At 41.0% G+C, this 26224-nt stretch overlaps 1 protein-coding gene across 2 annotated transcripts in view; it reads left to right on the top strand.

The window, feature by feature from the left end:
• The first annotated feature begins 819 nt into the window (after positions 1–819).
• Positions 820–26224, top strand: part of LOC137357182 (disintegrin and metalloproteinase domain-containing protein 9-like) — a 131257-nt gene continuing 105852 nt past the window's right edge. The window contains exon 1 of one of the 2 annotated variants that reach the window (XM_068023312.1): positions 820–1165. In XM_068023312.1, the coding sequence (XP_067879413.1) occupies positions 1084–1165 (82 nt within the window). In that variant the 5' untranslated portion in view covers positions 820–1083. Of the gene's footprint in view, positions 1166–25674; positions 25829–26224 lie in introns of those variants that run through there. The other variant, XM_068023310.1, reaches the window with a different exon arrangement.

Genomic DNA, 26224 nt, shown 5'->3' with positions numbered 1-26224 from the left:
CTCCTTTGATGCTCTTTAAAATCTACCTCTTTGAGCAAGCTTTTGGTTTTCTGTGCTAATTTCTCCTTATGTGGTTTGTTGTCAAATTTTGCCTGATTAGGCTTCTGTTAAATGTCTTGGGATGTTTTACTAAGTTACATCATAGAATAAGAAAGAAATACATTTTTAAATCATGGAATGATACAGCACAAAAGGAGGCAACTTTGCCCAGGATTTTGAGAGAGTAAATAAGGAGAAATTGTTTCTTGTAACCGAGGGGTCTGTGCTGGCTCTTTGAAAGAGCTATCCAATTAGTTTCACTCCCCTACTCTTTCCCTGTAGACACACACAAATTTCCCCCTTCAAGTCTTTATCCAATTCTCTTTTGAATGTTACTGTTGAATCTGCTTCAACCACCCTTTCAGGCAGTTCATTCTGGATCACAATTGACTGTTAAAAAAAGTTTCCTCGTGTTGCCTCTGTTTCTTTTGCCAATCATCTGGTTACTGACCCTTCTGCCACTGGAAACAGTTGCTCCTTATTTACCCGATCAAAACAGTTCATGATTTTCAACACCAATATCAAATCTCCTCTTAACCTTCTCTGCTCTAAGGTCAACAACCTCAGCTTCTCCAATCTCTCCATATAACCTGAAGCCCCTGGTACCATTCCAGTAAATCGCGACATGAATGCAAGTTTTGGTAGAAGTAGACATGGATGTCTTCCAGATGGAGATTTCTATGCATTGCACAAGTGAGTAGAGCAGGGGGCGCAATTCAATCAAGTTTTTTTTTGTGTGTGGTTGGTGAAGAGGGAGCGCATGCGTTGGTGCAGCGCCGCTCGGGATTATGAATGAGTGAGAACCGGAACCGCAGCAGAGGAATTGTCCTTACAAAATCCATTTTTGGCTGTGTGAATTTTGTTCGGGGTACATTTAATGCTGCTGAATAAACCCGATTGTACCTGTAAATCCCTCACCGTCCCTTTAAGTGAAAGTTAAGGGGAAGATGAATTGATCATTGCCCTATTGAAGCAAACGTAGCGCCTGGCTTTCGACTGCTGAGAAAGCACTGGTTGGGGGTTTGGACGGACTGAAGACAGAACATGGCTGGAAGTTTAATGAAATATTACGCTGCCTTTTTATCCGCTTCCACTGCACTGTTCTGCTTGGCGATAGCAAAGATCGGTGAGTTACTGGGAAAATAACAAAGCTAATAGCCTCTAGAAATAGCATTGTTCTCAAGGGTTTTGTGAAAGCATTATCCCAGTGAGACAGTGTTTTTACTGGACGGCTGTCAATTTCTCCCAGATCGTTATTTCAGTTCCCACTGACATGTTGAAGCAATTTCAAGTGGCTATTACTGCTATAGTTAGCTGGAGTTTTTATTCGCTTTTGTAGCGTGGGGCGAAAACATTTTTACACTTTTTTGGTTGTGCTTGATTTTAGACTGACCTTAATCCTCTCTTACTGGGCCGATAAAAGGCACAGCATTGGTGCTGGGGGTGCCCCTTGTCAAGCTGATTGATGGCAAATAAATAGTGTTGGTTTAACAAGTCGAAGTTCCCCCCACCACAGAGTGAGCGAGAAATTCATCTCGGGCGGTATCTGATCGGCCGCCTGTTCGACCCAGCGCCAGAGATCGAATTCCAGTGACTGCAACGAGACTGGAAATTTCTTCTCCTGCATCTTTTAGTGATCAGGGTGGGAATCTGTGGGTCTGTCTGGGCAGCAGGAGGTAGCATTTCAAGTAGATGGCACTTATGGATGGAAGATGCCAGGGGCATTTAAGTAGTACTAGAAGCGGGGGGTGGGGCTGGTGAGCTTTCCCCATTCTACATTATTAGTTACAGTTTGTAAATATGGCCTCACACATCTGGTGACTATTCAAACTCAAGTGCTGATTTTCCTGTTTACTCGACTCCTCTTTTGGTTTCAGTTCTGCAAATTCTTGAGATTGGGTGACTTAGTAAGAGGTGTTCCCTGTAGCATAAGTGACAAGTTCAGCCCTGCCATTAAATGGTCAGGTCCAATATTGGCTCATTGTCGAACAACATTGACCCTGTGGGTAAATCTTGCATCTGATCCCATTTTCTTGTCTGAATGCGAAAATGGGAGCTGGAAATAGAAGGGGAGAGTGGAGCAGAATTTGGAATGCGAATTAAAAAAAATATATATTTTTATTTGAAAAGGATGTGGAGGAAACTATTTGTTTAAGGTAGAAGTTGAGATCAATTTGTTAGCTTTTGTCTCTTTCCTTTCATTTCATGAAGATCAAATCAAGTCAATTGCTATTTATTAAATCCCAAGAAAGCTCCTTAATTCTGAAGACACTATAGGCCTTAACATTGACTTTTAAAGGCAGTTTCTTTTTCTAGTGTTTTGACTGTAGTTTATTGGTGTGGTTATCATCACCAGAATTTCATTTTGCAACCGTGCAGAAAGAATCTGTTTTCTTTTTTAAAAAATGTTTCTTGAACCCACAACAGAGATGAGATGTTGAATTGCAGGAATTGTGAAAGGAAGTTACAGGCTCTGCTTAAACCTCAGTTGTTCTGGGGGAGTTTTATTTAAAAACATGAAAGTATCACTTTACCCAAAGATTAAATAAAACATTTTGTCTGTCTGAATGTAACAATTTGTTGAAGAATTCAGTTTTTATTTAAAAGAGCAGAATACTTGCCAGGAAAATCCTGTAATTAAAAAAAAAAATCAGCAGGTGAATGCTGGGATGTGCCGATATGTTGCTGAGTATTTTGATTTAATTTTTTGTATGTTGTATCAGCATCCATAACTGACGTCATGGAAGGAGAGTAATGAGAGTAAGCCATTCAGCTCTTTGAGCCTGATCTTACTGGATCATGGCTTATTTCCATTGTCCCACCTTTGATCCATATCCCGAGCCACTAGCAATATAGCCTCTGGACAAGACAGAGACAGATTCTAATGCTGTAACAAATGGATGAAGACATAAAACCTGACTTATTGTGGTTGGTTATCTGATATACAGAAAAACCTGTTTAATTGTTGGCTATGTTTGGGGAGCCTTGAGCACATGAAAGTGCTCCATAAATACAAGTTCCTTCCTTCTTACACCTCTTAATTCTTCAAGTTTCTGTTTTGAGGCTTTGTTCTGTGAACATTCCTGGAGACCCTTGTCTTGACTTACATAAGACCAGGATGGCTGCCCAAGGAACATCACACTGAAAACTTCTTGTGTTAATGTGTTCATATATAATGAAGGAAATTATATGCTTATAAGTCAATGCATGCAGAAGCCTGATGATTCTGTTTCTATTTTAACTTTATTTCTTAAAAATGAATGAAAGCCAAAAAATAAATAGCACCTATATGTTTCACAAATTATGCAAGTTGAGATTCTAGTGGAGTGTGCATTGGAGACTCTCACTTGTGTCATCGTCCACAATCTTTGTTAGTACCACCAGCAATCAGGCTGAATCAAATCTGATTATTCTCTCTGACTTTGTTTCCTGATTCTTTTGGAGGAGGTGGGGCCAACCATGACATATTCATTGAGGGGAAATGCACCGTAGTGCATCATGGTTTTTGATATGATAATTGCATTGATCTTTGGAAATGCAGCTTGATGTGTAAGGTGGCAAAAGTTTCATGACAAAATTATTTCTTACTTGGAGATGCTCAGGTTAATATGGGATAGCCAGTACAGATTTGTTCGCGGTAAATAATAAATAATTAACCTGATTGAAGCAACAAAGAGGGTTGATAGTGCAGTAACTGTTATGTATATATGAACTTGGAAAAAAAAAAGCATTTGATAAAGTATCACGTAACAGATTTATTCAGAAAATAGAAGTGGATGATATTCAAGGGATGGTGGTACCTTGGGTATGTCATTGGCTAAGGAATGGGAAGCAGAGAGTAGTGGTGAATAGGTGTTTTTTATGACTGGAGGGAAATATGCAATGGGGTCTCCAAGGGTTGGAATTAGGATCATTGCTTTCTCTTTAGAATGGACCTGAACTTGGGTACAGGAAGTACAATTTTAAAGTTTGGGGTTGATACAAAAATTGACAATGTAGTAAATAATGAGCAGGATAATAGCAGACTTCAGGAGAAAATAAGACAGTTTTGTGAAATGGGCAGACACATGGCAGATGCAATTTAATGCAGTTACATGTGAAATTATGCACTTAGGGAGAAACAACATGGAGAAGCAGTAAAATCTAGTACTATTTTGAGTGCTTGCAAGAACAGAAAGACTTGGGGATACAGTGACAAATCTTTGAAGGTGTCAGGGCAAGTTGATATGGCAGTTAAAAAAGCATATGGGACACTTGGCATTGAACACAAAACAAGGAATTCATGCGAAACCTTTCCAAATTTCAGCTGGAGTTTTGTGTACTATTCTGGGCACCATACTTCAGGATGTCATGGCTTTGGAGACGATACAGAGGAGGTTTACTGGAATGAAACCAGGGATGAGTGACTTGAGTCATGTGAAGAGATTGGAGAAGCTGGGATTGTTCTCACTTAGAGCAGAAGTTGTTAAGGGCAGACCTAGTAAAGGTATTCAAAATTGAGGGGTTTTGATAGAGTAAGTCGGGAGAAACTGTTTACTCTGGCTAGTTTAGGTAACCAGAGGGCGTAGGTTTAAAATAATTGGCAAAACAGCTAAAGGGGGAATTAAGAATGATCACACACAGGATTGTTAAGATCTGGAACATCCTGCCTGAAAGAGGATTGAATCAGATTCCATAGGAACTTTCAAAAGGCAAGTGGATATGTACATGAAGAGGATTAATTTTCAGGGCTATGCAAGAAAAGCTCAAGTGTGGGACTAAATTGGACAGCTCTTTGAAAGAGCTGGCACAGGCATGATGGGCTGAATAGTTGTAGCCTTCTTTGATCTTTATGACCTAACTGCATATTCTAACATTGCCATGCACCTGATGCCAAATTTTGGAACCAAGTTGTCTGTATTCCTCTTGAAGATTGTGAAGGAAATTAAGGTTCTTTTGTTTGCTGTTAATGGTGAAATCATAAATATGGTTAAGAATGTAGTTACGATTTTGATTAAGTCATCAATCCCATACTCCCAGTGGGGGGGCTATTAATGGAAGGTAGCATGGGTTGGTGAATTGGTGTGACAGTATTGTAGCCCTGTCTGACTCCTTATTAGCGTGAATAGGGAAAGCTTTGTTCCATAATTTAGTGCCCTTTCTCTTTCCTAAGTACTTCAAATCGGTACATTCTCAGTGCATTATTTCTTAACCCTTTTAGTCAGCACATTGACTGAAACTGTCTTGCCTGCATTTCTTCCCACTTTCAAAACTATATTATGTAAAGATATTGTCTGAGTTTTGCATTGTGGTGTTATTGTGGGAGATATTAACGCTTCGTGTTTCACATCAAGTTTACCCAATTCCACTCCTCCATTTATCTTTATATTTTCTCTCGACAAGTTCTTCACCATTGTCCATTGGTCTGTCTGGGAACACTTTCTGTACCATTTAGTTCACGGCAGTTCTCTGTTTGCATTTCCCCCCCTGGCATCTAATAAAGGGCTGCATTAAGCTGCTACTTGGCATTTGCTTTGTGGACAGTCTGTTTCACAATCTACATGTCCTGGTTCTGCTGTCAGTGTTTTAATCTGGATTGTGAACTCCACAGTCACAACATTTATTTTGTTGTGGTATAGGTGGAAGTATATTTTGTGCTTGCATTACTCACAGCGAGATCTGTCATAGTGTGGGGCAATGTGTGGCACAAAATATGAGGTTGAGTCATTCAAGTGCAGCTGCACACCACCTGATGAGAGTCAGTTTGGGCATTGGGACATTCAATTTAGGATTAGTAAAGGTCTAATCAACCCATTTGAATTTTCTGAGGAAGTAACTAAAGTCGGATGTGGCTATTGGTGTCTCACAAGGATCTATGCTGGGGCCTCAACTATGTGCTATATATTTTAGTGATTGGTCACACAATAGACAGCCATATATACAAGTTGCTGATACAAAGATTCAGAGTATGGTAAGTAGTGTAGATGGGAGCATAAAATTACGAAGAGAAATTGATAGATTAAAGGAAAGGATGAAACTGGCAGTTGAATTTCAACGCAGGTAAGCGTGAGGTTGTCAGTTTTGGACCAAAAAACATAGATCGGAATATTATAATAGTGAAAAGCTAGGAACAATGCAGGTCCGATTTCAGGCGTTCAAGTATGCAGATCACTGAAATGTAGTAGTCAGGTACAAAAAATATCAAAGGCTTATGGAATATTAGCCTTTACAACAGAGGGCTATCGTATAAAGGGGAGGAAGTTTTGCTACAGCTGTACAAAGCCCTGGTTAGATCACATCTGGAGTACTGTGTATAGTGCTGGGCACCGCTCCTTAGAATATGCTGGGCTTGGAATGAATCTAGCACAGATTCGCCACAATGTTGTCAGGTCTCCATGGGTGTGATTATGAGTAGAGACTACATAAACTATGCTTGTGTTCCTTGGAATAGAGAATGTCATGGGGTCATTTGATTGAAGTTTTTAGGATTTTGAAAATAACTGATCGGGCAGATAAGAGAAATATTTTCCGTTGCGGGAGTCTAGGACGAGGGGACATAACCTTAAAATCAGAACCAGACCAATCAGGAGAGAACTTGGGAAACATTTCTACACGCAAAGAATGGTAGGAGAGTGGAACTTATATTCACAAAAATGCCAGCTCAGTTGATAATTTTAAATTTGAGATTGATAGATTTTTGCGAGAGAAGTGTGTAAGAGGATATGAAGCCAAGGCAGGCGGATAGAATTAAGATACAGATCAGCCACAATCTCATTGAGTGGCAGAACTGACTTGAGGGGGCTGTTGCTTCTGTTGCTGTGTCATGGTGCATTCAGATTCCAAAAGGTTAGCATTGGCATGAAGCTGAAACGGTTTCATAGTGATGCTGAACTGAACTGATTCTGAAGTGCAGTGATTCCTTTCTCCTACATTGGAATCAGACTGTGGGTGCAAAGGAAAAAAGTCTCACTTTGATATTGCCATGGTAGTATCTACACGAAAAGAATAATGGAAGTTAATTTTGCAAGGCTATTTGCAGAATTCAAATAAATGTGCTCGGGAATTGTACTTAGAGGTTTGGCAGGTCTGTCCTAGTCCCCTCTCTGGGAAATGGTGTATGACATAGAGAAGGATCCAGAGAAAGGAAAAATGCTTTAAAATATTCCTGATCCATGGAACTATTTTCATTTTTTGGAAGCAAAACCATTGTTCTCTTCAATTCTTGCTTGTTTCTTTGTCTCCTCTTGAATAAAAGTGATGGAGTGATGATGTTCCACCATTAGGTGTGGCATACCAGTGGAACAAACAGGAAAGAATAGAATTGAGATTGGATCCTCAGTTCAAGACTCCTCTTCTCCCCAGTTGTCCAGACACTGGTGATATAAACCTATCAACATACAAGTTCTGGTTGTCCAGCCCAGTCAACTGTTAATGTTTTCACATATGACTCAAGACCTCTCTGTTTTGCTTATTCGAAGGTGTTGATTGGATGAAGCAAGCCAATAAACTCAATTGGCAAGGATTATTCCTTTGAGAAGTAACTGAACACCTGTCCATTAATTCTGGAATCTGGTATGAGTTGGCAGTGTCTCTGTAGTCATAGCTGAAGATCATTTCTAAATCACCAGTGGAGGCAGTTGTTACTAAAAATAACTCAAAGCGTATCAGACAATTCTGAAATTAAATTCAGACTCCCATGCATTGTAATGCTCTGTCTGAGTGAGAAATCTGTTCTCAGAATATCCACAAGCAATTTGAACACTATCCTGTTTTGGGGATCTCTTTGCTCATTTAAGTTCTAATTATTCCATCTCCCATGTGACGCACAGTATTCTGTAACTGAGACTGTGTGCGCCACTTGCTTGAAGGCCTTTGGCAGGGCGACTCATATGTGGGTGAGTGCAACTCAGGTGATCTGCCTTCTACCTTTGTCTCTGACAAACCACCAGGTTTTTTTAAACAGGCCTGACCCCAAATCTTGCTGCTACAACCTTCGGCTCTTGTAACTTCAATACAGCTTTTTACATGAGGATTTGGCAGACTTGTGAAATCCAATTTCGGAATTTGTCTTGAGGTGGGGGAAGGTTAGGTGATGTGGAGGAGCAGAGGATTTAGCATTCAGGTGGACAAGATATTAAAAACAGTGCCTGAAATTGACAATTTAAAATAAAAAATCTGCGAACTGGGTTTTATGGCAAGCGATATGTGGTATAAAGGTCAAGATATAATGGTGAACCTAAGTAAAGTAAGACGATGTGTGCAATTTGGGCTTTACACTTTCGGAAGGATTTTGACGCAATAGAGAGAGGACAATACAGAGTCACTGGAATGCTTTCTGGTATGGGGGAATACAAAATGACTTGAAAAGTAGGGCTGATTTTGTCAGAACAGAGTAGGTGGCGATGCTAGATCGTTGCATGAAGGAAAGGCAAATGGAGAGATATGGGCACATAAGATTAGAACTGTTTCTCGGGTGGAGTATAAAACCAACATGGACTGATTGGGCCAAATAGGCTGTTTTTATCATCCACAAATAATCTCCTGAAAACATGTCTTAGAACAGCACTGGCAATGCAAAGCGACAGCTGCTGCTGTAATTATGGGAAATTCTACAACAGTCATGTACTAAAGGTGATAAAAAAAGTCAGGGGTTCCATTTTAATATAATTGTTTTTGTGGACACTGTCATTCTGAATAAATTAAGGACAAAAAGTGATCAGTTTGAGTGTTCTGCTGCAAGTCCAACAAGAGGTGGTTGGGGGAGGGGTCAATTCTAGATTTAGTTTCAGGGAAAGAAGCTGGGCAGGTGGAAGGAGTATCAGTGGGAGAGCACTTTTGCGGCAATTATAATTTAGTTAGATTTAGCATATTTTTGGAAAAGGACAAAATTAAAATAGGACTAAAGGATCCAAATTGGGGGAAGGGCAGTTTTACTCTGTGAAGTAATTTAGCAAAAGTGGACTGGGAACAGCTACTTGAAGGTAAATCAGTGTCACAGCAATGGGAAGCATTCAAGACAAAAATTTAAGGGGTTCAGGGTAAACATGTTCCCACAAGGAAAAGGGTGGGGCATCCAAATCTAGAGCTGCCTGAATGACTAGGTACGTAGAAAGTAAGATAAAGCAAAAAAGGGAAGCTTATGTGAGACACCGAGAGCTTAATACTGCAAAAAGCCGAGAAGAGTACAAACTGGGGTGAAATTAGAAGGGAAATTAGGAGAGCAAAGAGAGGGCATGAAAAAGTACTGGTAAGTAAAATCAAGGAAAATCCAAAGATGTTTTGGAAGTACATAATAAACAAGAGGATAACGAAGGAAAGAGGAGGGACTATTTGGTTACATTTTTGGTCCCTTTGTGTGGAGGTGGAAGATGTGGGCAAGGGCCTTCATGAATACTTTGTGGCTGTCTTCACAAAAGGGAGGGGTGCTGATAATGTTAAGTTAAGAAGGAAGAATGTGAAATATTGGATGGGATAAACATTGTAAAAGGGGAAGTATTAAATGGCTTGTCTTCTTTGAAAGTAGATAAATTGCCAGGCCTGGAATATATCCCATTTTGTTAAAAGAAGCAAGGGAAGAAATTGCGGAGGCACCAGAGAATTGGAGGATTGCCAACATTGTACCGTTGTTTAAAAAGAGAGGAAGGAATAATCCGAGTAATTATAGGCCAGTTAGCTTAATTTCAGTTGTGAGCAAATTATTGAAATCAATTCTGAGGCTAGTAGAAACCTTTATTTAGAAAGGCTTAGATTAATCAAGGAACGTCAGCTTGGATTTGTTAAGGGAAGGTCATGTCTGACTAATGCCACGCTCACGCAATCCGAACTTTTGAAGTAAACCCAAAATGGACATTTTTCTTGTAGACAAAATGGGTAAGAGGTCAAGTGACCCTTCCTTTCCTGCCAATACACACACAACTGCAAGAACCCTGAACTAATTTTCACGCCTCAACAAGTATTGGAGAAGTCATGAAAATACAAATGACCTTTCTGGACACATTCCTGATAAATCATTAAAATGCAAACAACACTTTTTGTGGTAATGGCTGCTTCTCTCCAACTGATTGGGTTGATAATACTGTAGTAGACATTTGGACTCCAAACTCAAATTCCAAAGAATGAGTGTGAAAAGCCCGACTTTGTCAAGGTGCGGTTCACCATCAGAAACCATTTATGAGGAAAATGGTCACAAGGCAGAAACTAGGTTTCTGATCAGGAGTTTTAATAAAGGTATATTCTGGGCAGACAAAAGAGATTCATCTATGCGGTTGAAGAGAAAGGACCCTGCCGAAGATTATCAGTTTTAACCTACATTTCGGCAGAGACGGGAGTTGGCCTTGAACTCCTTACTTGAGAAATCGTGCTGGAATTTACCATTGACCTTTGGCTGGAATATAACTAGAGCAGTCTGTAACAGTGCATCCGTCATCCTGAACCTCCCATGTCTTCAGTGAACAAGGGAAAGGATTACAGGCCTGCTTTGTTTCAAGTCCTGGGAAAAAGCAAGTTTAACATCGACTTTAAAATCATCAGACCTAACGCAAATTATCTTTATAATCTCTATCTTTTTCTTGAGTGTGTCTATATCTGTATGAGTGTGAGAAGTGGGTGTTGTATGTTGTAACATTTTATCTTTCTTTTAAATGGAGGAGAAAACCTGTCATTTGTCAGTTCTTGACAATTAAAGAACTCGGGTTAATGAATGCTGTTTTCAGTCACTCGAGATGAAAAGGGTGGACCATCCCTATCATCTCTCAACTGTTGGTAACACTAATTTGATTGAATTTTTTGAGGAGGTGACAAGTTGGGTTGATGAGGGCAGTGCAGTGGATGTGGTCTCATGGATTTTAACAATGCTTTTGACAAGGTCCCACATGGCAGGCTGGTCAAAAAAAGGAAAAGTCCTTGGGATCCAATGGAGAGTGGTAAATTGGATCCAAAATTGGTTTGGTGGCAAGGAGCAAAGGGGAGTGATTGACTGGTGGTTTTGCAACTGGCTGTTCCCTGTGGGGTTCCGCAGGGCTCAGTACTTGGTCCCTTGCTTTTTGTAGTTTATATTAATGATTTAAACTAAAATGTAGAGGATGTGAAGAAGTTTGCAGATAGTACAAAACTTGGCCTTGTGGTCGTTATTGATGAGGAAAGCTTTAGACTGCAGGCAGGTATAGATGGCCTAGTCAGTTGGACAGAACAGTGAAAAATGGAATTCACAGAAGTGTGAGGTTTTCCATTTTGGGAGATGCAGAAAGGCAAAGAAATGCACAATAAATGGGAGGACCAGAGGGACTTGGTGTGCGTTTCCACAGATCCTTAAAGATAGAGTCAATAATGTGGTTAAGAGGGCATTTAGCATGCTTTGCTTTATTATTCAAAGACTAGAATATAAGAGCTGGGAGTAATGGGTGTACGGAGAGGAGACTTCGCCTGAGTGAGGCACAGTCCGAGTGTGAAGGTAATTTGGTTCACGTGAATTCAGTGCAGAGGGGGAAAGAGGTGCTGCTTTTTTAGTTTCCAGTAGCTGTTGAAGATGCAAGTTGCTTCCCAGAAATAAAGGGCAACCTTGAGTCAGCAACATCACAGGAAAGTTGTAAGGTGATTGGTGAGTAATTGCTGTTCGGCAGTATCTGTAAATAGCGAGGCTAGTACACTGCTGTTAGGGTGCTTGTGTTAACAGCTGGAAATTAGAAAAGTGTAAAATAAAATTTTAAGCAGCTGCTTTTAATTAATTAAGACATGCAAGCAGAAGGGAAGTAAGAAGCTGATGAGTCTACTGTTTTGTTTTATTTTTAAACGGGAAGATTTATTGTACCAATGTTTAAATTAGTACAGTAAGTGCTGGTGAGGAGACGCATTAATTAAAATAATTTATTAGTTATTCAAAACACAATCAGGATGGCTGGACAGATGATGTGTTGTAGCTGCAGCATGTGGGAGTTGTTGTTGTCCACGTGGATACCAACGACATAGATGGGACTAAGAAAGAGGAGCTGCATAGGGAGTATGAGCAGATAGGGGAAAATTTAAAAAAAGCAGAACCTCAAAGGTAATAATCTCTGGGTTGTTACCTGAGCCACGAGTAAATTGGCATAGGGTAAATAAGATTAGAGAGATGAATGTGTGGTTCAAAGACTCGTGTGGTAGAAATAGATTTCGATTCATGGGGCACTAGCACCAGTGTTAAGGAAAGTGGGAGCTGTACTGTTGGAACCAGTGTTCTGGTGAGTTGTATAATTAGGGCAATAGAAAGGGCTTCAAACTAAATAGTGTGGTAAGGGATCATGTGAGAGGAGATGTGGTAAATCAAAGGGAAACAATGAGTTATTAGAGCAGGGTAGCGATTTGGGTAATGATAACCAGAGTGTGGCAGGAAGGGACAGAGCATACAAATGTTAAGGCTGCACTAGCAGATAAGGCCAAAGGTTGCAGAAATAGAAAAAAGACAGAGTTAACATTCTGTATCTGAATGCATGCAGCATTCGTAACAAAATGGATGAATTGTTAGCACAGATAGAAATAAATATGTTTGACCTGATAGCCATTACAGAAATGTGGTTGCAAGATGACTAAGGCTAGGACATAGAAGCATAGAAAGCATGAGTAGGCCATTTGGCCCTTCGAGCCTGCTCTGCCATTCATTATGATCATGGATGATCATCCAACTCAGTAACCTGTTCCCGCTTTCCCCCCATATCCTTTGATCCCTTTCACCCCAAGAGCAATATCTAACTCCTTCTTGAAAACATACAATGTCTTGGCCTCAACTGCTTTCTGTGGTTGCGAATTCCACAGGCTCACCACTCTCTGGGTGAAGAAATTCCTCCTCATCTCAGTCCTGAATGGTTTCCACCATATCCTTAGACTATAACCCCTAGTTCTGGACTCCCCCACCATCGGGAACATCCTTCCTGCATCTACCCTGTCAAGTCCTGTTAGAACTTTATAGGTTTCTATGGGATCCCCCCTCACTCTTCTGAGCTCCAGAGAATATAATCCTAACTGACTCAATCTCTCTTCATATGTCAGTCTGGCCTTCCCAGAAATCAGTCTGGTAAACCTTCACTGCACTCCCTCAATAGCAAGAACATCCTTCCTCAGATAAGGAGAGCAAAACTGCACACAGTATTCCAGGTATGGCCTCACCAAGGCCCTGTATAATTGCAGCAAGACATCCCTGCTGCTGTACTCAAATCCTTTCGCTATGAAGGCCAACATACAGTTTGCCTTTTTTTACTGCCTGTTGCACCTGCATGCTTACCTTCAGCGACTGGTGTTTGAGAACACCCAGGTCTCGCTGGAAATTCCCCTCTCTGTTTATAGCCGTTGAGATAATAATCTGCCTTCCTGTTTTTGCTAACAAAGTGGATAACCTCACATTTATCCACATTATACTGCATTTGCCATGCATTAGCCCACTCACTCAACTTGTCCAAATTACCCTGAAGCCTCTCTGCATCCTCCTCACAACTCACCTTCCCACCCAATTTTGTGTCATCTACAAATCTGGAGATATTACATTTAGTTCCCTCATCTAAATCATTGATCTAAATATTGTGAATAACTGGGGTCCTAGCACCGATCCCTGCGGTACCCCACTAGTCACTGCCTGCCATTCGGAAAAAGACCCGTTTATCCCTGCTCTTTGTTTCCTGTCCGCCAACCAATTTTCTATCCATCACAATACGCTACCCCCAATCTCATGCGCTTTAATTTTACATGCTAATCTCTTATGTGGGACTGTCGAAAGCCTTCTGAAAGTCCAAATGAACAACATCCACTGGCTCCCCCTCATCAACTCTACTAGTTACATCCTCGAAGAATTCTAGTAGATTTGTCAAGCATGATTTTGGTAAATCCATGCTGACTCTGTCCGATTCTACTGCTGTTTTCCAAGTGCTCTGCTATAAAATCTTTGATGATGGACTCCAGAATTTTCCCCACTATCGACGTCAGGCTGACTGGTCTATCATTCCCTGCTTTCTCTGTACCTCCCTTTTTAAATAGTGGGGTTACATTAGCTAGCCTCCAATCTGTGGTAACTGTTCCAGAATCTATAGAATCTTGGAAGATGACCACCAATGTATCCACTATTTCTAGGGCCACTTCCTTAAGTACTCTGGGATGCAGACCATCAGGCTCTGGGGATTTATCGGCCTTCAATCCCATCAATTTCCCCAACAGCATTTCTCTACTGATACTGATTTCCTTCAGTTCCTCTCTCTCACTAAACCGTGTTCCCCAACATTTCTGGTATGATATTTGTGTCCTCCTTTGTGAAGACAGAACCAAAGTATGCATTTAGTAGGTCAGCCATTTCTTTGTTCCCCACAATAGATTCCCCTGTTTCTGACTGTAAGGGACCTACATTTGTCTTCGCAAATCTTTTTCTCTTCACATACCTATAGAATATTTTACAGTCAGTTTTTACGTTCCCCACAAGCTTGCTCTCGTAATCTATTTTCCCCTTCTTAATCAATCCCTTGGTCCTCCTTTGCTGAATTCTAAACTGCTCCCAATCCTCAGGACTTTTTTTTTTTTCTGGTGAATTTATATGCCTCTTCTTTGGATCTAATGCTATCTCTAATTTCCCTTGTGAGCCATGGTTTGGCTACCTTTCCCATTTTACTTTTGCGCCAGACAGGAATAACCAATTGTTGCAGTCCATCCATGCGCTCTTTGAATGTTTGCCATTGCCTTTCCACCGTCATCCCTTTAAGGAATGTTTCCCAATCCATCATCGCCAACTCGCGCCTCATACCTTCGTAGTTTCCTTTACTGAGATTCAGGACCCTAGTCTCAGAATCAACTATGTCACTCTCCATCTCGATGAAGAATTCTATCATATTATGGTCGCTCGTCCCCTAGGGGTCTCGCGCAACTAGATTGTCAATTATTCCTCTCTCATTACACAATACCCAGTTTAGGATGGCCTGTTTTCTAGTTGGTTCCTCAACGTATTGGTTCAGAAAACCATCCCGTATACACTGCAAGAATAATTCATCTATGGTATTGTGACTGATTTGATTTGCCCAATCCATATGCAGATCCAAGTCATCCATAATTACACATGTTCCTTGATTGCATATGTCTCTAATTTCCTCGTTAATGCCATTCCCAACATCACCACTAGAGTTTTGGGGTCTATATGCAACCCCCCACTAATGTTTTTTTGCCCCTTAGTGTTTCTCAGCTCTACCCATACAGATTCCACATCGTCAGAGCTAATATCTTTCCTCACTATTGCCTTAATTTCCTCTTTAACCAGCAATGCAGCTCCACCGCCTTTTGCTTTTTTTCTGTTCTTCCTAAATACTGAATACCCCTGGATGTTCATTTCCCATCCCTGGTCACCTTGCAGCCATGTCTGCGTAATCCTGACTATATCACACCCGTTTACATCTATTTGTGTGATTAATTCATCTACTTTATTGCGAATGATCTGCACGTTAAGGCACAAAGCCTTAAGGCTTGTCTTTTTCACATTACTTGGCCCCTTACCACTATTTTTCACGGTGTCCCTGTTTGATTCTGCCCTTGATTTCTCTGCGTATCACTTTTCTTATTCCCCTTACTGTCTTTTGTTCTTGCCTTTGATCCCCCCTCCTGTGACTCCTTGCAAAGGTTCCCATTCCCCCTGCCATTTTAGTTTAAACCCTCCTCAACCACTCTAGCAAATACTCCCCCTAGGACATTAGTCCCGGTCCTGCCCAGGTATAACCCGTCCAGTTTGTACTGGTCCTACCTCCCCCAGAACCGTTCCCAATGTCCCAGGAATCTAAAACCCTCCCCCTCACACCATCTCTTCAGCCATGTATTCATCTGCTATATCCTGCCATTTCTACTCTGACTAGCATGTGGTACTGGTAGTAATCCTGAGATCACTACCTTTGAGGTCCTACTTTTCAACTTACTTCCTAACTCCCTATATTTTTATTTTAGGACCTCATCCTTTTTTTTAACCTATGTCGTTTGTACCAATGTGTACCACGACCATTGGCTGTTCACCTTCCCCCTTCAGAATATCCTGTAACCGCTCTGAGACCTCGACCCTAGCACCAGGGAGGCAACATACCATCCTGGAGTCTCTTTTGCAGTCACAGAAATGCCTATCTATTCCCCTTACAATTGGATCCCCTATAACTATTGCGTTCCCACACTTTTTACTCCTCTCCTGTGCAACAGAGCTAACCATAGTGCAACGAATTGGGCTGTTAGTGTTTTCCTCAGAGAGGCCATTTCCCCCCAACAGTATCCAAAGCAATATATCTGTTTTGCAGGGGAATAGCCGCAGGAGATTCCTGCACTGCCTGCCTAGTCCTCTTGCACTGCCTGGTGGTCACCCATTCCCTTCCTGCCTGTGGAGTCTGAGCCTGCAGTCTGACCACTTCTCTATACGTGCTATCTATGATGCTCTCCGCCTCGTGGATGCTGCACAGTGTCCCCAGCAGCCGCTCCAGCTCCGAAACCCGGGTTTCCAGGAGCTGCAACTGGAGACATTTCCTTCACACATGCTGGTCCCGGGCACTGGAATTGTTCCCGGCTTCCCACATAGAGCACGAGGAGCACACCATGGCTTTGAGCTCTCCTGCCATGACTTAACCCTTTAACTTAAACCTTTTGGAAGATCTTCATATCAAATAATATCAATTACTCTAGGACCCTTCTTCCCTGGTCCTCGTTACTACAGAGCTCCCTAAAAAACACGACTAACTATGTATGAAAAAAAACTGTCGACCTTTCTTACCTTAGTTACTAAGCCAGCTATTTAGAGCTATTCCCTAACAGCAGTTACTTACCAACCAATCACCTTGCAGCTTTCCTGTGACATCACTGTTGGCTTTTTTTTTCAAAACTCCAGCGCGCTGCAAGAGGTCCGACTGCTCTTTGCTCCTGAAGTTAAGTGACCCGAATATTGAAAGGTATTCAACATTTTAAAAGACAAGAAGCTAGGATAAGGTGGTGGGGTGGCTTTGTTAGTTAAGGATGTCTACAGTAGTGAGCGATAACCTTAGCTCAGAACAGCAAGATGAATCAGTTTGGATAGAGATAACAAATAGGAAAGGTAAGAGGACACTTTTGTGAGTAGTTTCTAACAGTTGTTACATTGTAGGACAGAGTATACAGGAAGAAATAAATGGGGCATGTAAGAAAGGTACTGCAATAGTTATGGGTGACTTTAATCTACATGTAGATTGTGCGAATCAGATTGGCAAAGGTAGTCTGGAAAATGTGTTTATAGAGTGTATTCAGGACACTTTCTTAGAGAAATACTTTCTAGAGCCAACTAGGGAGCAGGCTATTCGAGACCTGGTAATGTGCAGTGAGACAGGATTAATCAATAACCTCATGGTAAAGGAGCCTCTAGGCAACTGCGATCATAAAATGATAGAATTTCACATTCAGTTTGAAGGGGAGAAGTGTGGGTCTAAGACTAGTGTTTCAAACCTAAATAAAGGTAATTACAAGGATATCAAGACAGAGCGAGCGAAAGTGAACTGGGAAACTGGGGTAAAAAGCAGGACCGTAGAATTGCAGTGGCAGACTTTTAAGGAGATATTTAATAACTCTGAAATAATAACTAGCAAAGATTTATCCCAGTGAGAAAGAAAGATTCTTTGAGAAGAATGCATCATCCATGGCTAAATATGGAAGTTAAGGATAGTATCAAATTAAAAGAAACACTCTACAAATTTGCAAAAATTAGTGGTAGGTCAGAAGATTGGACAGATTTTAAGAACCAGCAAAGAATGATGAAAAAATAACTAAGAGGGAGAAAGTAGAGTATGAGAGAAAACTAGCTTGTGATATAAAAACAGATAGTAAGAGTGCTAGATGTATTTAAATAGGAAAAGAGTAACTAAAGGTATTGTTGGTCCTCTAAAGGGAGAGTCCAATGGCAGAGGCTTTGAACAGGTATTTTGTGTCTGTTTTCACTGTAGAAGACTTTGAAAACCTGCCAAAGATACTTGAAAATCAAGAGGTGAAAGGGAGGGAGGAACCTAAAACAATCACCACCAGGGAAAAGGTGCTGAGAAAACTATTCGACCTAAAGACTGACAAGTCCCCAGGACCAGAAAGCCTGCATCCCAGAGTCTTAAAAGAAGTGGCTACAGAGATAGTAGAGGCCATGGTTATAATTTTCCAAAATTCCTTATATTTTGTAAGGGTCACAGTGGATTGGAAAATAGCAAATGTGACATTTTTTTATTGAAGAAAGGAGGGAGACAGAAAGCAGGATGCCATAGGCCAGTTAGCCTAACGTTTGCCATAAGGAAATTGCTAGAATCCATTATTAAGGAGGTTCTAGTAGGATACTTGGAAAATCATAATGGGATCAGACAGAATCAACATGGTTTTGTGCAAGGGAAATCATGTTTAACTAATTTCTCAGAATTTTTCACGGAAGTAACAAGGCGGTGCCTGTAGATGTGGTGTACTTCAGTTTCTAAAAGGATTTTGATCAGGTGCCACATCAAAGGGTTGCTACACAAGATAAGAGCACATGGGGTAGGGGGTAACATACCATCATGAAAAAAGGACTTGTTCGCTAACAGGAAGTAGAGAGTAGGAAAAAATGGGTGTTTTCTGGGTTGGTAAGCTGTAACTAGTGGAGTGTCACATCGATCCGTGCGAAGGTCTCAACTGTTTACAATCTATATCAATGACTTGGATGAATAGATCGCAAGTACAGGAGCTAAAATTGCCGATGACACCAAGATAGAAAGGAAAATAAGTTGTTAAAAGGCGATAAAGAGTCTACAAAAGGTTATAGTTAGGTTAAATGAGTGGGAAAAAAATTGGCAGATGGCGTATAATGTGGGAAACTGTGAACTGTCCACTTTGTCAGAAAGAATAGAAAAGCTATATACTATTTAAATGGAGAGAGATTACAGAACTTGGTGGTACAGCAGGATCTGGTTGTCCTGGTACATCAGTCACAAAAAGTTAGTATGCAGGTACAGCAAGCGATTAAGCAGGCAGATGGAATGTTGGCATTTATAGCAAGCGAACACGATCATAAAAGGAGAGAAGTTTTACTGCAGCTGCACAGGACCTTGGTGAGATCATTTTTGGAGTACTGTGTACAGTTTTGGTCTTTTTTTGAATAACGATATAATTGCGTTAGAAGCAGTTCAGTGAAGGTTCATTCGACTAATTCTGGGGTTGAAGGGCTTATCTTAGGAAAAAAGGATGAACAGGTTGGGACTGTACCCTTTGGAGTTTGGAAGAATGAGAGGTGATCTCATTGGAATATATAAGATCCTGAGGGGACTTGATAGAGTGGATACTGGGAGGATGTTTGCTCTTGTGGGGGAGACTAGAACTAGGGGACACAGTTTAAGACTGGGATGAAGAGACATTTTTTTTTCTCAAAGGGTCATTTGTCTGCAGAATTCTCTTCCCCAGAAAACAATGGAGGCCGGGTCATTGAATTTATTCAAGGTTGAGTTAGATAGATTTTTGATAGACAAGGGAGTCAAGGGTTATTGGGGGGTGGGGGGAGGGGCGCAGACAGGAAAGTGGAGTTGAGACCACAACCAGATCAGCCATGATCTTATCGAATGGCGGAGCAGGCTTGAAGGCCTAAATGGCCTACTCCTGCTCCTAAGTCCTATATTCCTAAGTTATGCTAGAACTGTATACACCACAAGTTAGACCACAGTTTGAGTACTGCGTACAATTCTGGTCACCACATTACAGGAAAGATGTAATTGCATTGGAGACAGTGCAGAGGAGATTTACAAGGATGTTGCCAGGACTGGAAAATTTGAGCTATGAGGAAACTTTGGATAGGCTGGGTTGCTTTGCGTGGAACAGATTAGGCTGAGGGTGACTTTAATTGAGGTGCATAAAATTATGAGGGGCCTAGATGTAGTAAATAGGAACAACCTATTTACTTTAGCAGAGGGTTCAAAAAACAGGGGGCATTGATTTAAAGTAGTTGCAGAGGAATTAAAGGAGAGATGAGGAAACATTTTTCCACCGAGAGGTGGTTAGGGCCTGGAAGTCTGCCTGAAAAAGTGGTAGAGGCAGAAACTCTCTACACAATTAACAAGTATTTGGATGTCTACTTGAAGAGCTGTGACCTCGTGCAGCAAGGTGGGATTAGGCTGGGTAGCTCTTTGTTGACTTGCACGAGCACAATGGACTGAATGGCCTCCTGCATTGTAAATTTTCTGTTATTTTTTATTATTATTAGAATTATTAGAGATACAGCACTGAAACAGGCCCTTCAGCCCACCGAGTCTGTGCTGACCAACAACCACCCATTTATACTAACCCTACAGTAATCCCATATTCCCTACCACCTACCTACACTAGGGGCAATTTACAATGGCCAATTTACCTATCCCTGCAAGTCTTTGGAGGTGGGAGGAAACCGGAGCACCCGGTGAAAACCCACGCAGACACAGGGAGAACTTACAAACTCCACACAGGCAGTACCCAGAATTGAACCCGGGTCGCTGGAGCTGTGAGGCTGCGGTGCTAACCACTGCGCCGCCCATCTGTTATCTGTGATAACATTTGCTATTTGGCTTTGCGTTAAATTCCTTCTGTCTGTCTGGAGTTTCAAAATGCATAGTGGTCATTTTCAGTAAAATGTACAGGACTCTCTGTAGCCTGTCAAGCCAAAAATGAGAGAAAACAATTCCAGTAATGTTTGCCTGTCGTACAGAATTTTCAAAGTTTGTTTATTTGAAGGAATGAGGGGTCAGCAGTCTCTCAGGATATAATAGATGACTCCACATTACAAGTTAACTGGTTATCCTGTGCACGCAGCTCCTTTAAGTACCCTGCCTTTTCTTTTACTGAAATCTGATTAAGGAGCAGGCTACAGGAAGGTCAAACTTTGAAAGCTATGAACTGTACATTTGTATCTATGGCGCAGTAAAGAGTGAGGTGGGGTATTTGAAATGTTTACAAGAAGGGACCCACATAGCAGTTCTACCAATTATAATTTTTTAAAGAGTATACCATACATCAGAAATCACATACACTTCTGTCTGGAAGTGGAAGCTGTATTAAAGATAGGAAAATGTTGAATGAGCAAGGGTTATTGACATGGTACATTGCATCAGATGACGTCATTTGCACTGTCCCCTGAATAAAGAGTAATTGTGATAAAGAAGTATCTTCACTTACTTTTATCGTTATTATATTCCTCCTTCCTGATGTTTGTGACTCATACTACATACAGTTAAACAGATGTGGTCTATTCTCCATTATCCAACCCAAGTGGCCATTCTCAGGCTGTAAACTTCATGAGTAATGTGACACTTTGTAACCCAAAGCAGCACGATGGCTGACTTTAGTAATCCTCACTTGAGCCTCATGTAGTATCTGTTTATTCCACAATGAATCAGGAACTTTTGGCAGGTTTTTATATTTTTCCTGCTCTTTCACCAGGAACACTGATAGCTATTGGAATTCTTTACCTGTGACCCATCTTCTCAAACCAGTGAATGCAACAAGGACCAGAGTTTTTATCTGGGGCCTTTTGTCTTGTGAATGGTTCAGTACTGCACCGGGTTTTGTTTTTGTTCACTAAGCTGTTGGGAAAAGGGAGTGAAGCTTCCAGAGAAGCTGTGCTTTAAAATGCAATTTCATTTTATTTTGTGCTGGACTGTTGCAAACTCCCAGGTTTTGAAGAGCTTTGAACTTTGTGTCTTCATTGATTGGGAATGTCAGAGGAAAATCAAAAGGCAACAGGAAGTGTCTCAATTTATTGCCTTTAATATTATACCACATCCTTCCTGAAACTGGTTTCTCGTTGTCCCTCAGCTGAACATAACTTGGGTGGTTTCCTATTGGATTCTTGTTCGAAGGAAGCAGCTTTCACCAAGACAGTCTGAACACCACTTCTCTCATCAGAGAATGCTGTGTGCAGAAAGTTCCACCTGTCAACTCCAATGTCTCACAGTTTATCAAAATAGTTACTGACTTACACTGGGTCTTATTTATTGCATAAATCCAAAGGCTTTCAATTACTGTATTGGCATTGTGAGTTTGCAATGGATGTTGTTTAGTCGTGTGGGTGTGTGTTTGTACAAGGTGTGCCGTGAACTGGGTTAGGTTTCCGAGGGCAGTAGGTTAATGCAGGGACAGATTTAATGAGATATGCCAATTAATACTCCAAGCAAAAAGCTCTTCCTGCTTCCAAACAGGCAGCAAAATACTTTTATGAAGGCAATTTCTACAGCTTGCACTCCTCTGTGTACACCTTGTCAGCTCTGTCATTTTTTCGGAGAGCTGTGTGTTTAGAACGTGAGGAACATTGGTACAGGTAATGAATAAATTGGCTGAAAAATAAATGGATTTCCCCCATTATCAATTAAACCAGTTCTGTTGTGAAATGTCACAGTGAGCATGCTGCCGACTCAGTTTAAAAAGGATCCAGAAGGAGGTGAAATGCCCGAAAGTGGACTGCAGGATCACAGCTTTTAAAATCTTCAATTTTTTGAGTTTTACTGTATTTACCGACATCATCCTGGAATTTGCTATTGTTTGATAATACACGGATTCTCCTAACATCTCCCTTACAAAGATTTCAACACTGCAGCACTGTTTTGTGTGGATGCTTTTTCTAATAAAAGATCCCAAAACAGTGGACAGTCATTACTTAAGATGAAAACTTTGACCAGTTCTTCAAAATGGATGCAAATTTGCCTTTTTTAAAATTCGTTCATGGGATATGGGCATCACTGGCTCGGCCAACATTTATTGCCCATCCTTAATTGCCCTTAAGAAGGCAGTGGTGAACTGCCTTCTTGAACCGCTGCACTCCTTGGGGTGTAAGGTACACCCACGGTCCTGTTAGTGAGGGAGTTCGAGGATTTTGACCCGGTGACAATGAAGGAAGAACGATATAGTTCCAAGTCAGGGTGGTGTGTGGCTTGGAGGGGATCTTGCAGGTGGTGGTTTTCCATACATCTGCTGTCCTTGTCCTTCTAGGCGGTAGTGGTCACAGGTTTGGAAGGTGTTGTTAAAGGAGCCTTGGCAAGTTGCTGCAGTGCATCTTGTAGATGGTACACACTGCTGCCACTGTGTGTCGGTGGTGAAGGGAGTGAATGTTGAAGGTGGTGGATGGGGTGCCAATCAAGCAGGCTGGATTTATTCATCCTCATTTTATTCATTTTGTTCATCCTCACATGGTGTGAGGATGACATGAAGTGCCCAATTAAAATGTCATTACGGTCCATTCTTTATTTCAAGTTGCTTAATTCAAATATTTTGCAACTAACTGTGTCTTACTGGGTTTTGACATTGCTTAATTCAAGTTCTTAGATAATTTACATTTGTCGTGCAATGCATTGCCTTTAACTATCAATAGTAGACTCCAATTGCCCTTTTAAATCTGATGTAAGTTGTCTGTAGTTCACCATCAAACCTGTTGTTGAGAGAGGGTGGAGTTAAACTCTTTGTCTGCAGAGTAGTTTGTGAGGTTAGTAGCTTTTCTTTGATGTGAAAATGACCCACTTCATCAGGCAAACCAAAAATCATCTTTCCAGTTAAACAGCTGTGCTGAAGCCTCAAAGATGTCTTTGTACAAGCAGCAAGAGCTGAGGTTAATGGCAGTGTACAAGCCAAAATAATCACAGCTTCGTGCACTTTAGTACTAGCCCAGCACGAGTACAGGATCTTGCAGAAAATAATCTTTGCTGCTCAGGATATTGGAATTCTGAAGAATCACAGCACCGAGTTACTTGCCTTGATCTGCTGGTTCCATAAGCAGTATGTTTGTGATGAAATTGTATTTCACCTTTTTTACTGTGACTTTTTTGTTCAATATGGAGAAAAATGTACAATATTTTTATGAGAAACTTCGTACTTTAACGACCTCAGATTCTGATTCTGACTTTAGTTTCCCCAATTTTGGGGAAGTCTATGCCTTCAGCTGCCTGGGTCTTAAGCTCTGGAATTTCCTTCCTGAACCTCTCCGCCTCTCTCTCCTCCTTTTAAGACACTCCTTAAAACCTACCTCTTTCACCATGCTTTTGGTCATCTGCCCTAGTATCTCGTTATGTGGCTTGGTGTCAAATTTTGTTTTAAAATACTCCTGTGAAGTGCCTTGGGACATTTTGTTACATTAAAGGCGCAATATAAATACAAATTGTTGCCACAACAATAGCACGTGCGTAGTTTTTCACTGGAACAGTTCTCGGTACACCAAGGCTGTTCCATTCTAGTAACACTCTATGTGGGATTACAGTCTAAGTCTCTTGTTACCATTCATGCTCTTGGTGTAATGGAACTTGCTACTAGAGACGCAGGGGATGGGGACACAAAATGTGTATTCCCCAACTGCATCCAGCTAGGATTTGCAAAATTTCAAACGCTGCAACAAATAGGTGACAGAGATACAGAATGGAATCTCCCTTGAAAACATATAGGATGGTATTTGATTGTAATGGTTTTACGTTTCTGTACGTTAAATTCTGACTAAGTGTCCTCATGCAAACACTGCCAGAAAGTACAGATTTTCTGACCGCATAGAATTACTTGGAATATACAGTATAGAAGCATGCCATTTGACCCAACCAGTCTGTGCCTGCATTTGTTCCACTTGAGTCTCCTCCTATCCTTCCTTATTTATGTCTATCAGCATAACTTGCTGTTCCCTTCTCCCTCACAAGTTTATCTATCTTTCCCTCAAATGCATCGAACTATACATCTCAACCACTCCTTGTGGTAGTAAGTTCTACATTCTCATTACTCTTTGGGTAAAGATGTTTTTTCTGAATTCCCCATTTTCTTGGTGACTCTTCCTATATTGATAGTCTCTAGTTTTGGTCTTCCCCACAATTGGAAACACTCTCTCTGCATTCTACCCTGTTCCTTTCATATTTTTAAAGATCTCCAATAGGCCACCCCTCAGCCTTCCCCTTTCAGAGGAAAAGGGACCCAACCTGTTCATCCTTTCCTGATAGGTATAACTTTGGATTTCTGGTATCGTCCTTGTAAATTTTTTTTGTACACTTTCCTGTGCATTGATTTCCTTTTTATAATATCCAAACCATAACTGTACACAGTACTCCAAGTGTGGTCGAACCAATGTTTATACAAGTTGAGCATAACTTCTTGATTTTTCAATTCTCTTAAGACTGCATATCTCTACCTTCTTAACATTGTTCCTGCCTCAGCTCATCTGTTGCCAAAACCGTCATTCCTGCTTTTGTTACCTCTAGACGTGACTGTTCTCATGCACTTCCTTTCGCCCTCCATAAACTTGAGTTCATTTAAAACTTTCCTGCTTCTGTCCATTGGCTGTAAGAAATTAGCATCTGTCTCAACCAATGATTCCTTCATTTAGGTACTAGAAGAATTTGTTAACGATTGCAATCAAGCTGGACTTTGCTTTATACGCAACTGTTGTTGAATATCCTTGGAGGCGGGGGTGGGGTGGGTCAGTCTCTTTGCTAAAGCTCCTTAACAGAACCTTGATTAAGTAGCTAATGATGTGGAAGCCTGGTACATGACTTTGGACTTAAATGTCTAGAATATCAAGAAGGCTGTTGTGTCATAAGATGTTTGTGAAGATTCTTTCTTGATGCAGAATATGAATAGCTATTCTGTAGCTGATGAGACTCTTGAGACTTGGGATAACAACTACTGGATGGTGTTACCTGGAAGCAGATATGAGAAAGAGTGCTCATGTATCCAGAGTTTGGTCTGTACGATGATTAAATGAGGAAGTGGCACACAAAAGCTGCAGAAGTTCCATACCTGCAGGCAGTAGCACTGCCATTTAAGGAGGTATGTTGTGTGTTCCAGCTGTGGTCAGGAGGAAGATGGCAATGCACCCTTAGTTTTTATGGTGAGTTGTTCTGCATTTTATGCAGCTTATGAGAAAGTGCATGGTAAGCAGCGGAGCTTACCAGCAAATTTATGAAGAAGGGTCACTGACCTGAAATGTTATCTCTGCTTCTCTCTCCACAGATGCTGCCAGACCTGCTGAGTATTTCCAGCATTTCTTGGTTTTATTACAGCAAATTTATGAATTCCTTTGGAGGCTGTAAAATACTACAATAGGTCTTGCGAATGTCAGACACCTGTTTGCACAAAAGAAGTTCATTGCTTTCAATGCAAATTAATGTAAGGTAATCAGTTCATTAGGCCACTCGCTTGATTGGTCTGAGTCCTTTTTAGGTACAACCAATCTCTCCTACAAAAAATGCAAAACATTGTGGATGCTGGAAATCTGAAACAAAAA

This window comes from Heterodontus francisci, chromosome 47, assembly GCF_036365525.1.
Source record: "Heterodontus francisci isolate sHetFra1 chromosome 47, sHetFra1.hap1, whole genome shotgun sequence".
Taxonomy (NCBI): domain Eukaryota; kingdom Metazoa; phylum Chordata; class Chondrichthyes; order Heterodontiformes; family Heterodontidae; genus Heterodontus; species Heterodontus francisci.
Note: the sequence above shows the minus strand (reverse complement) of the source record. Positions and strands in the feature narration are given on the sequence as shown.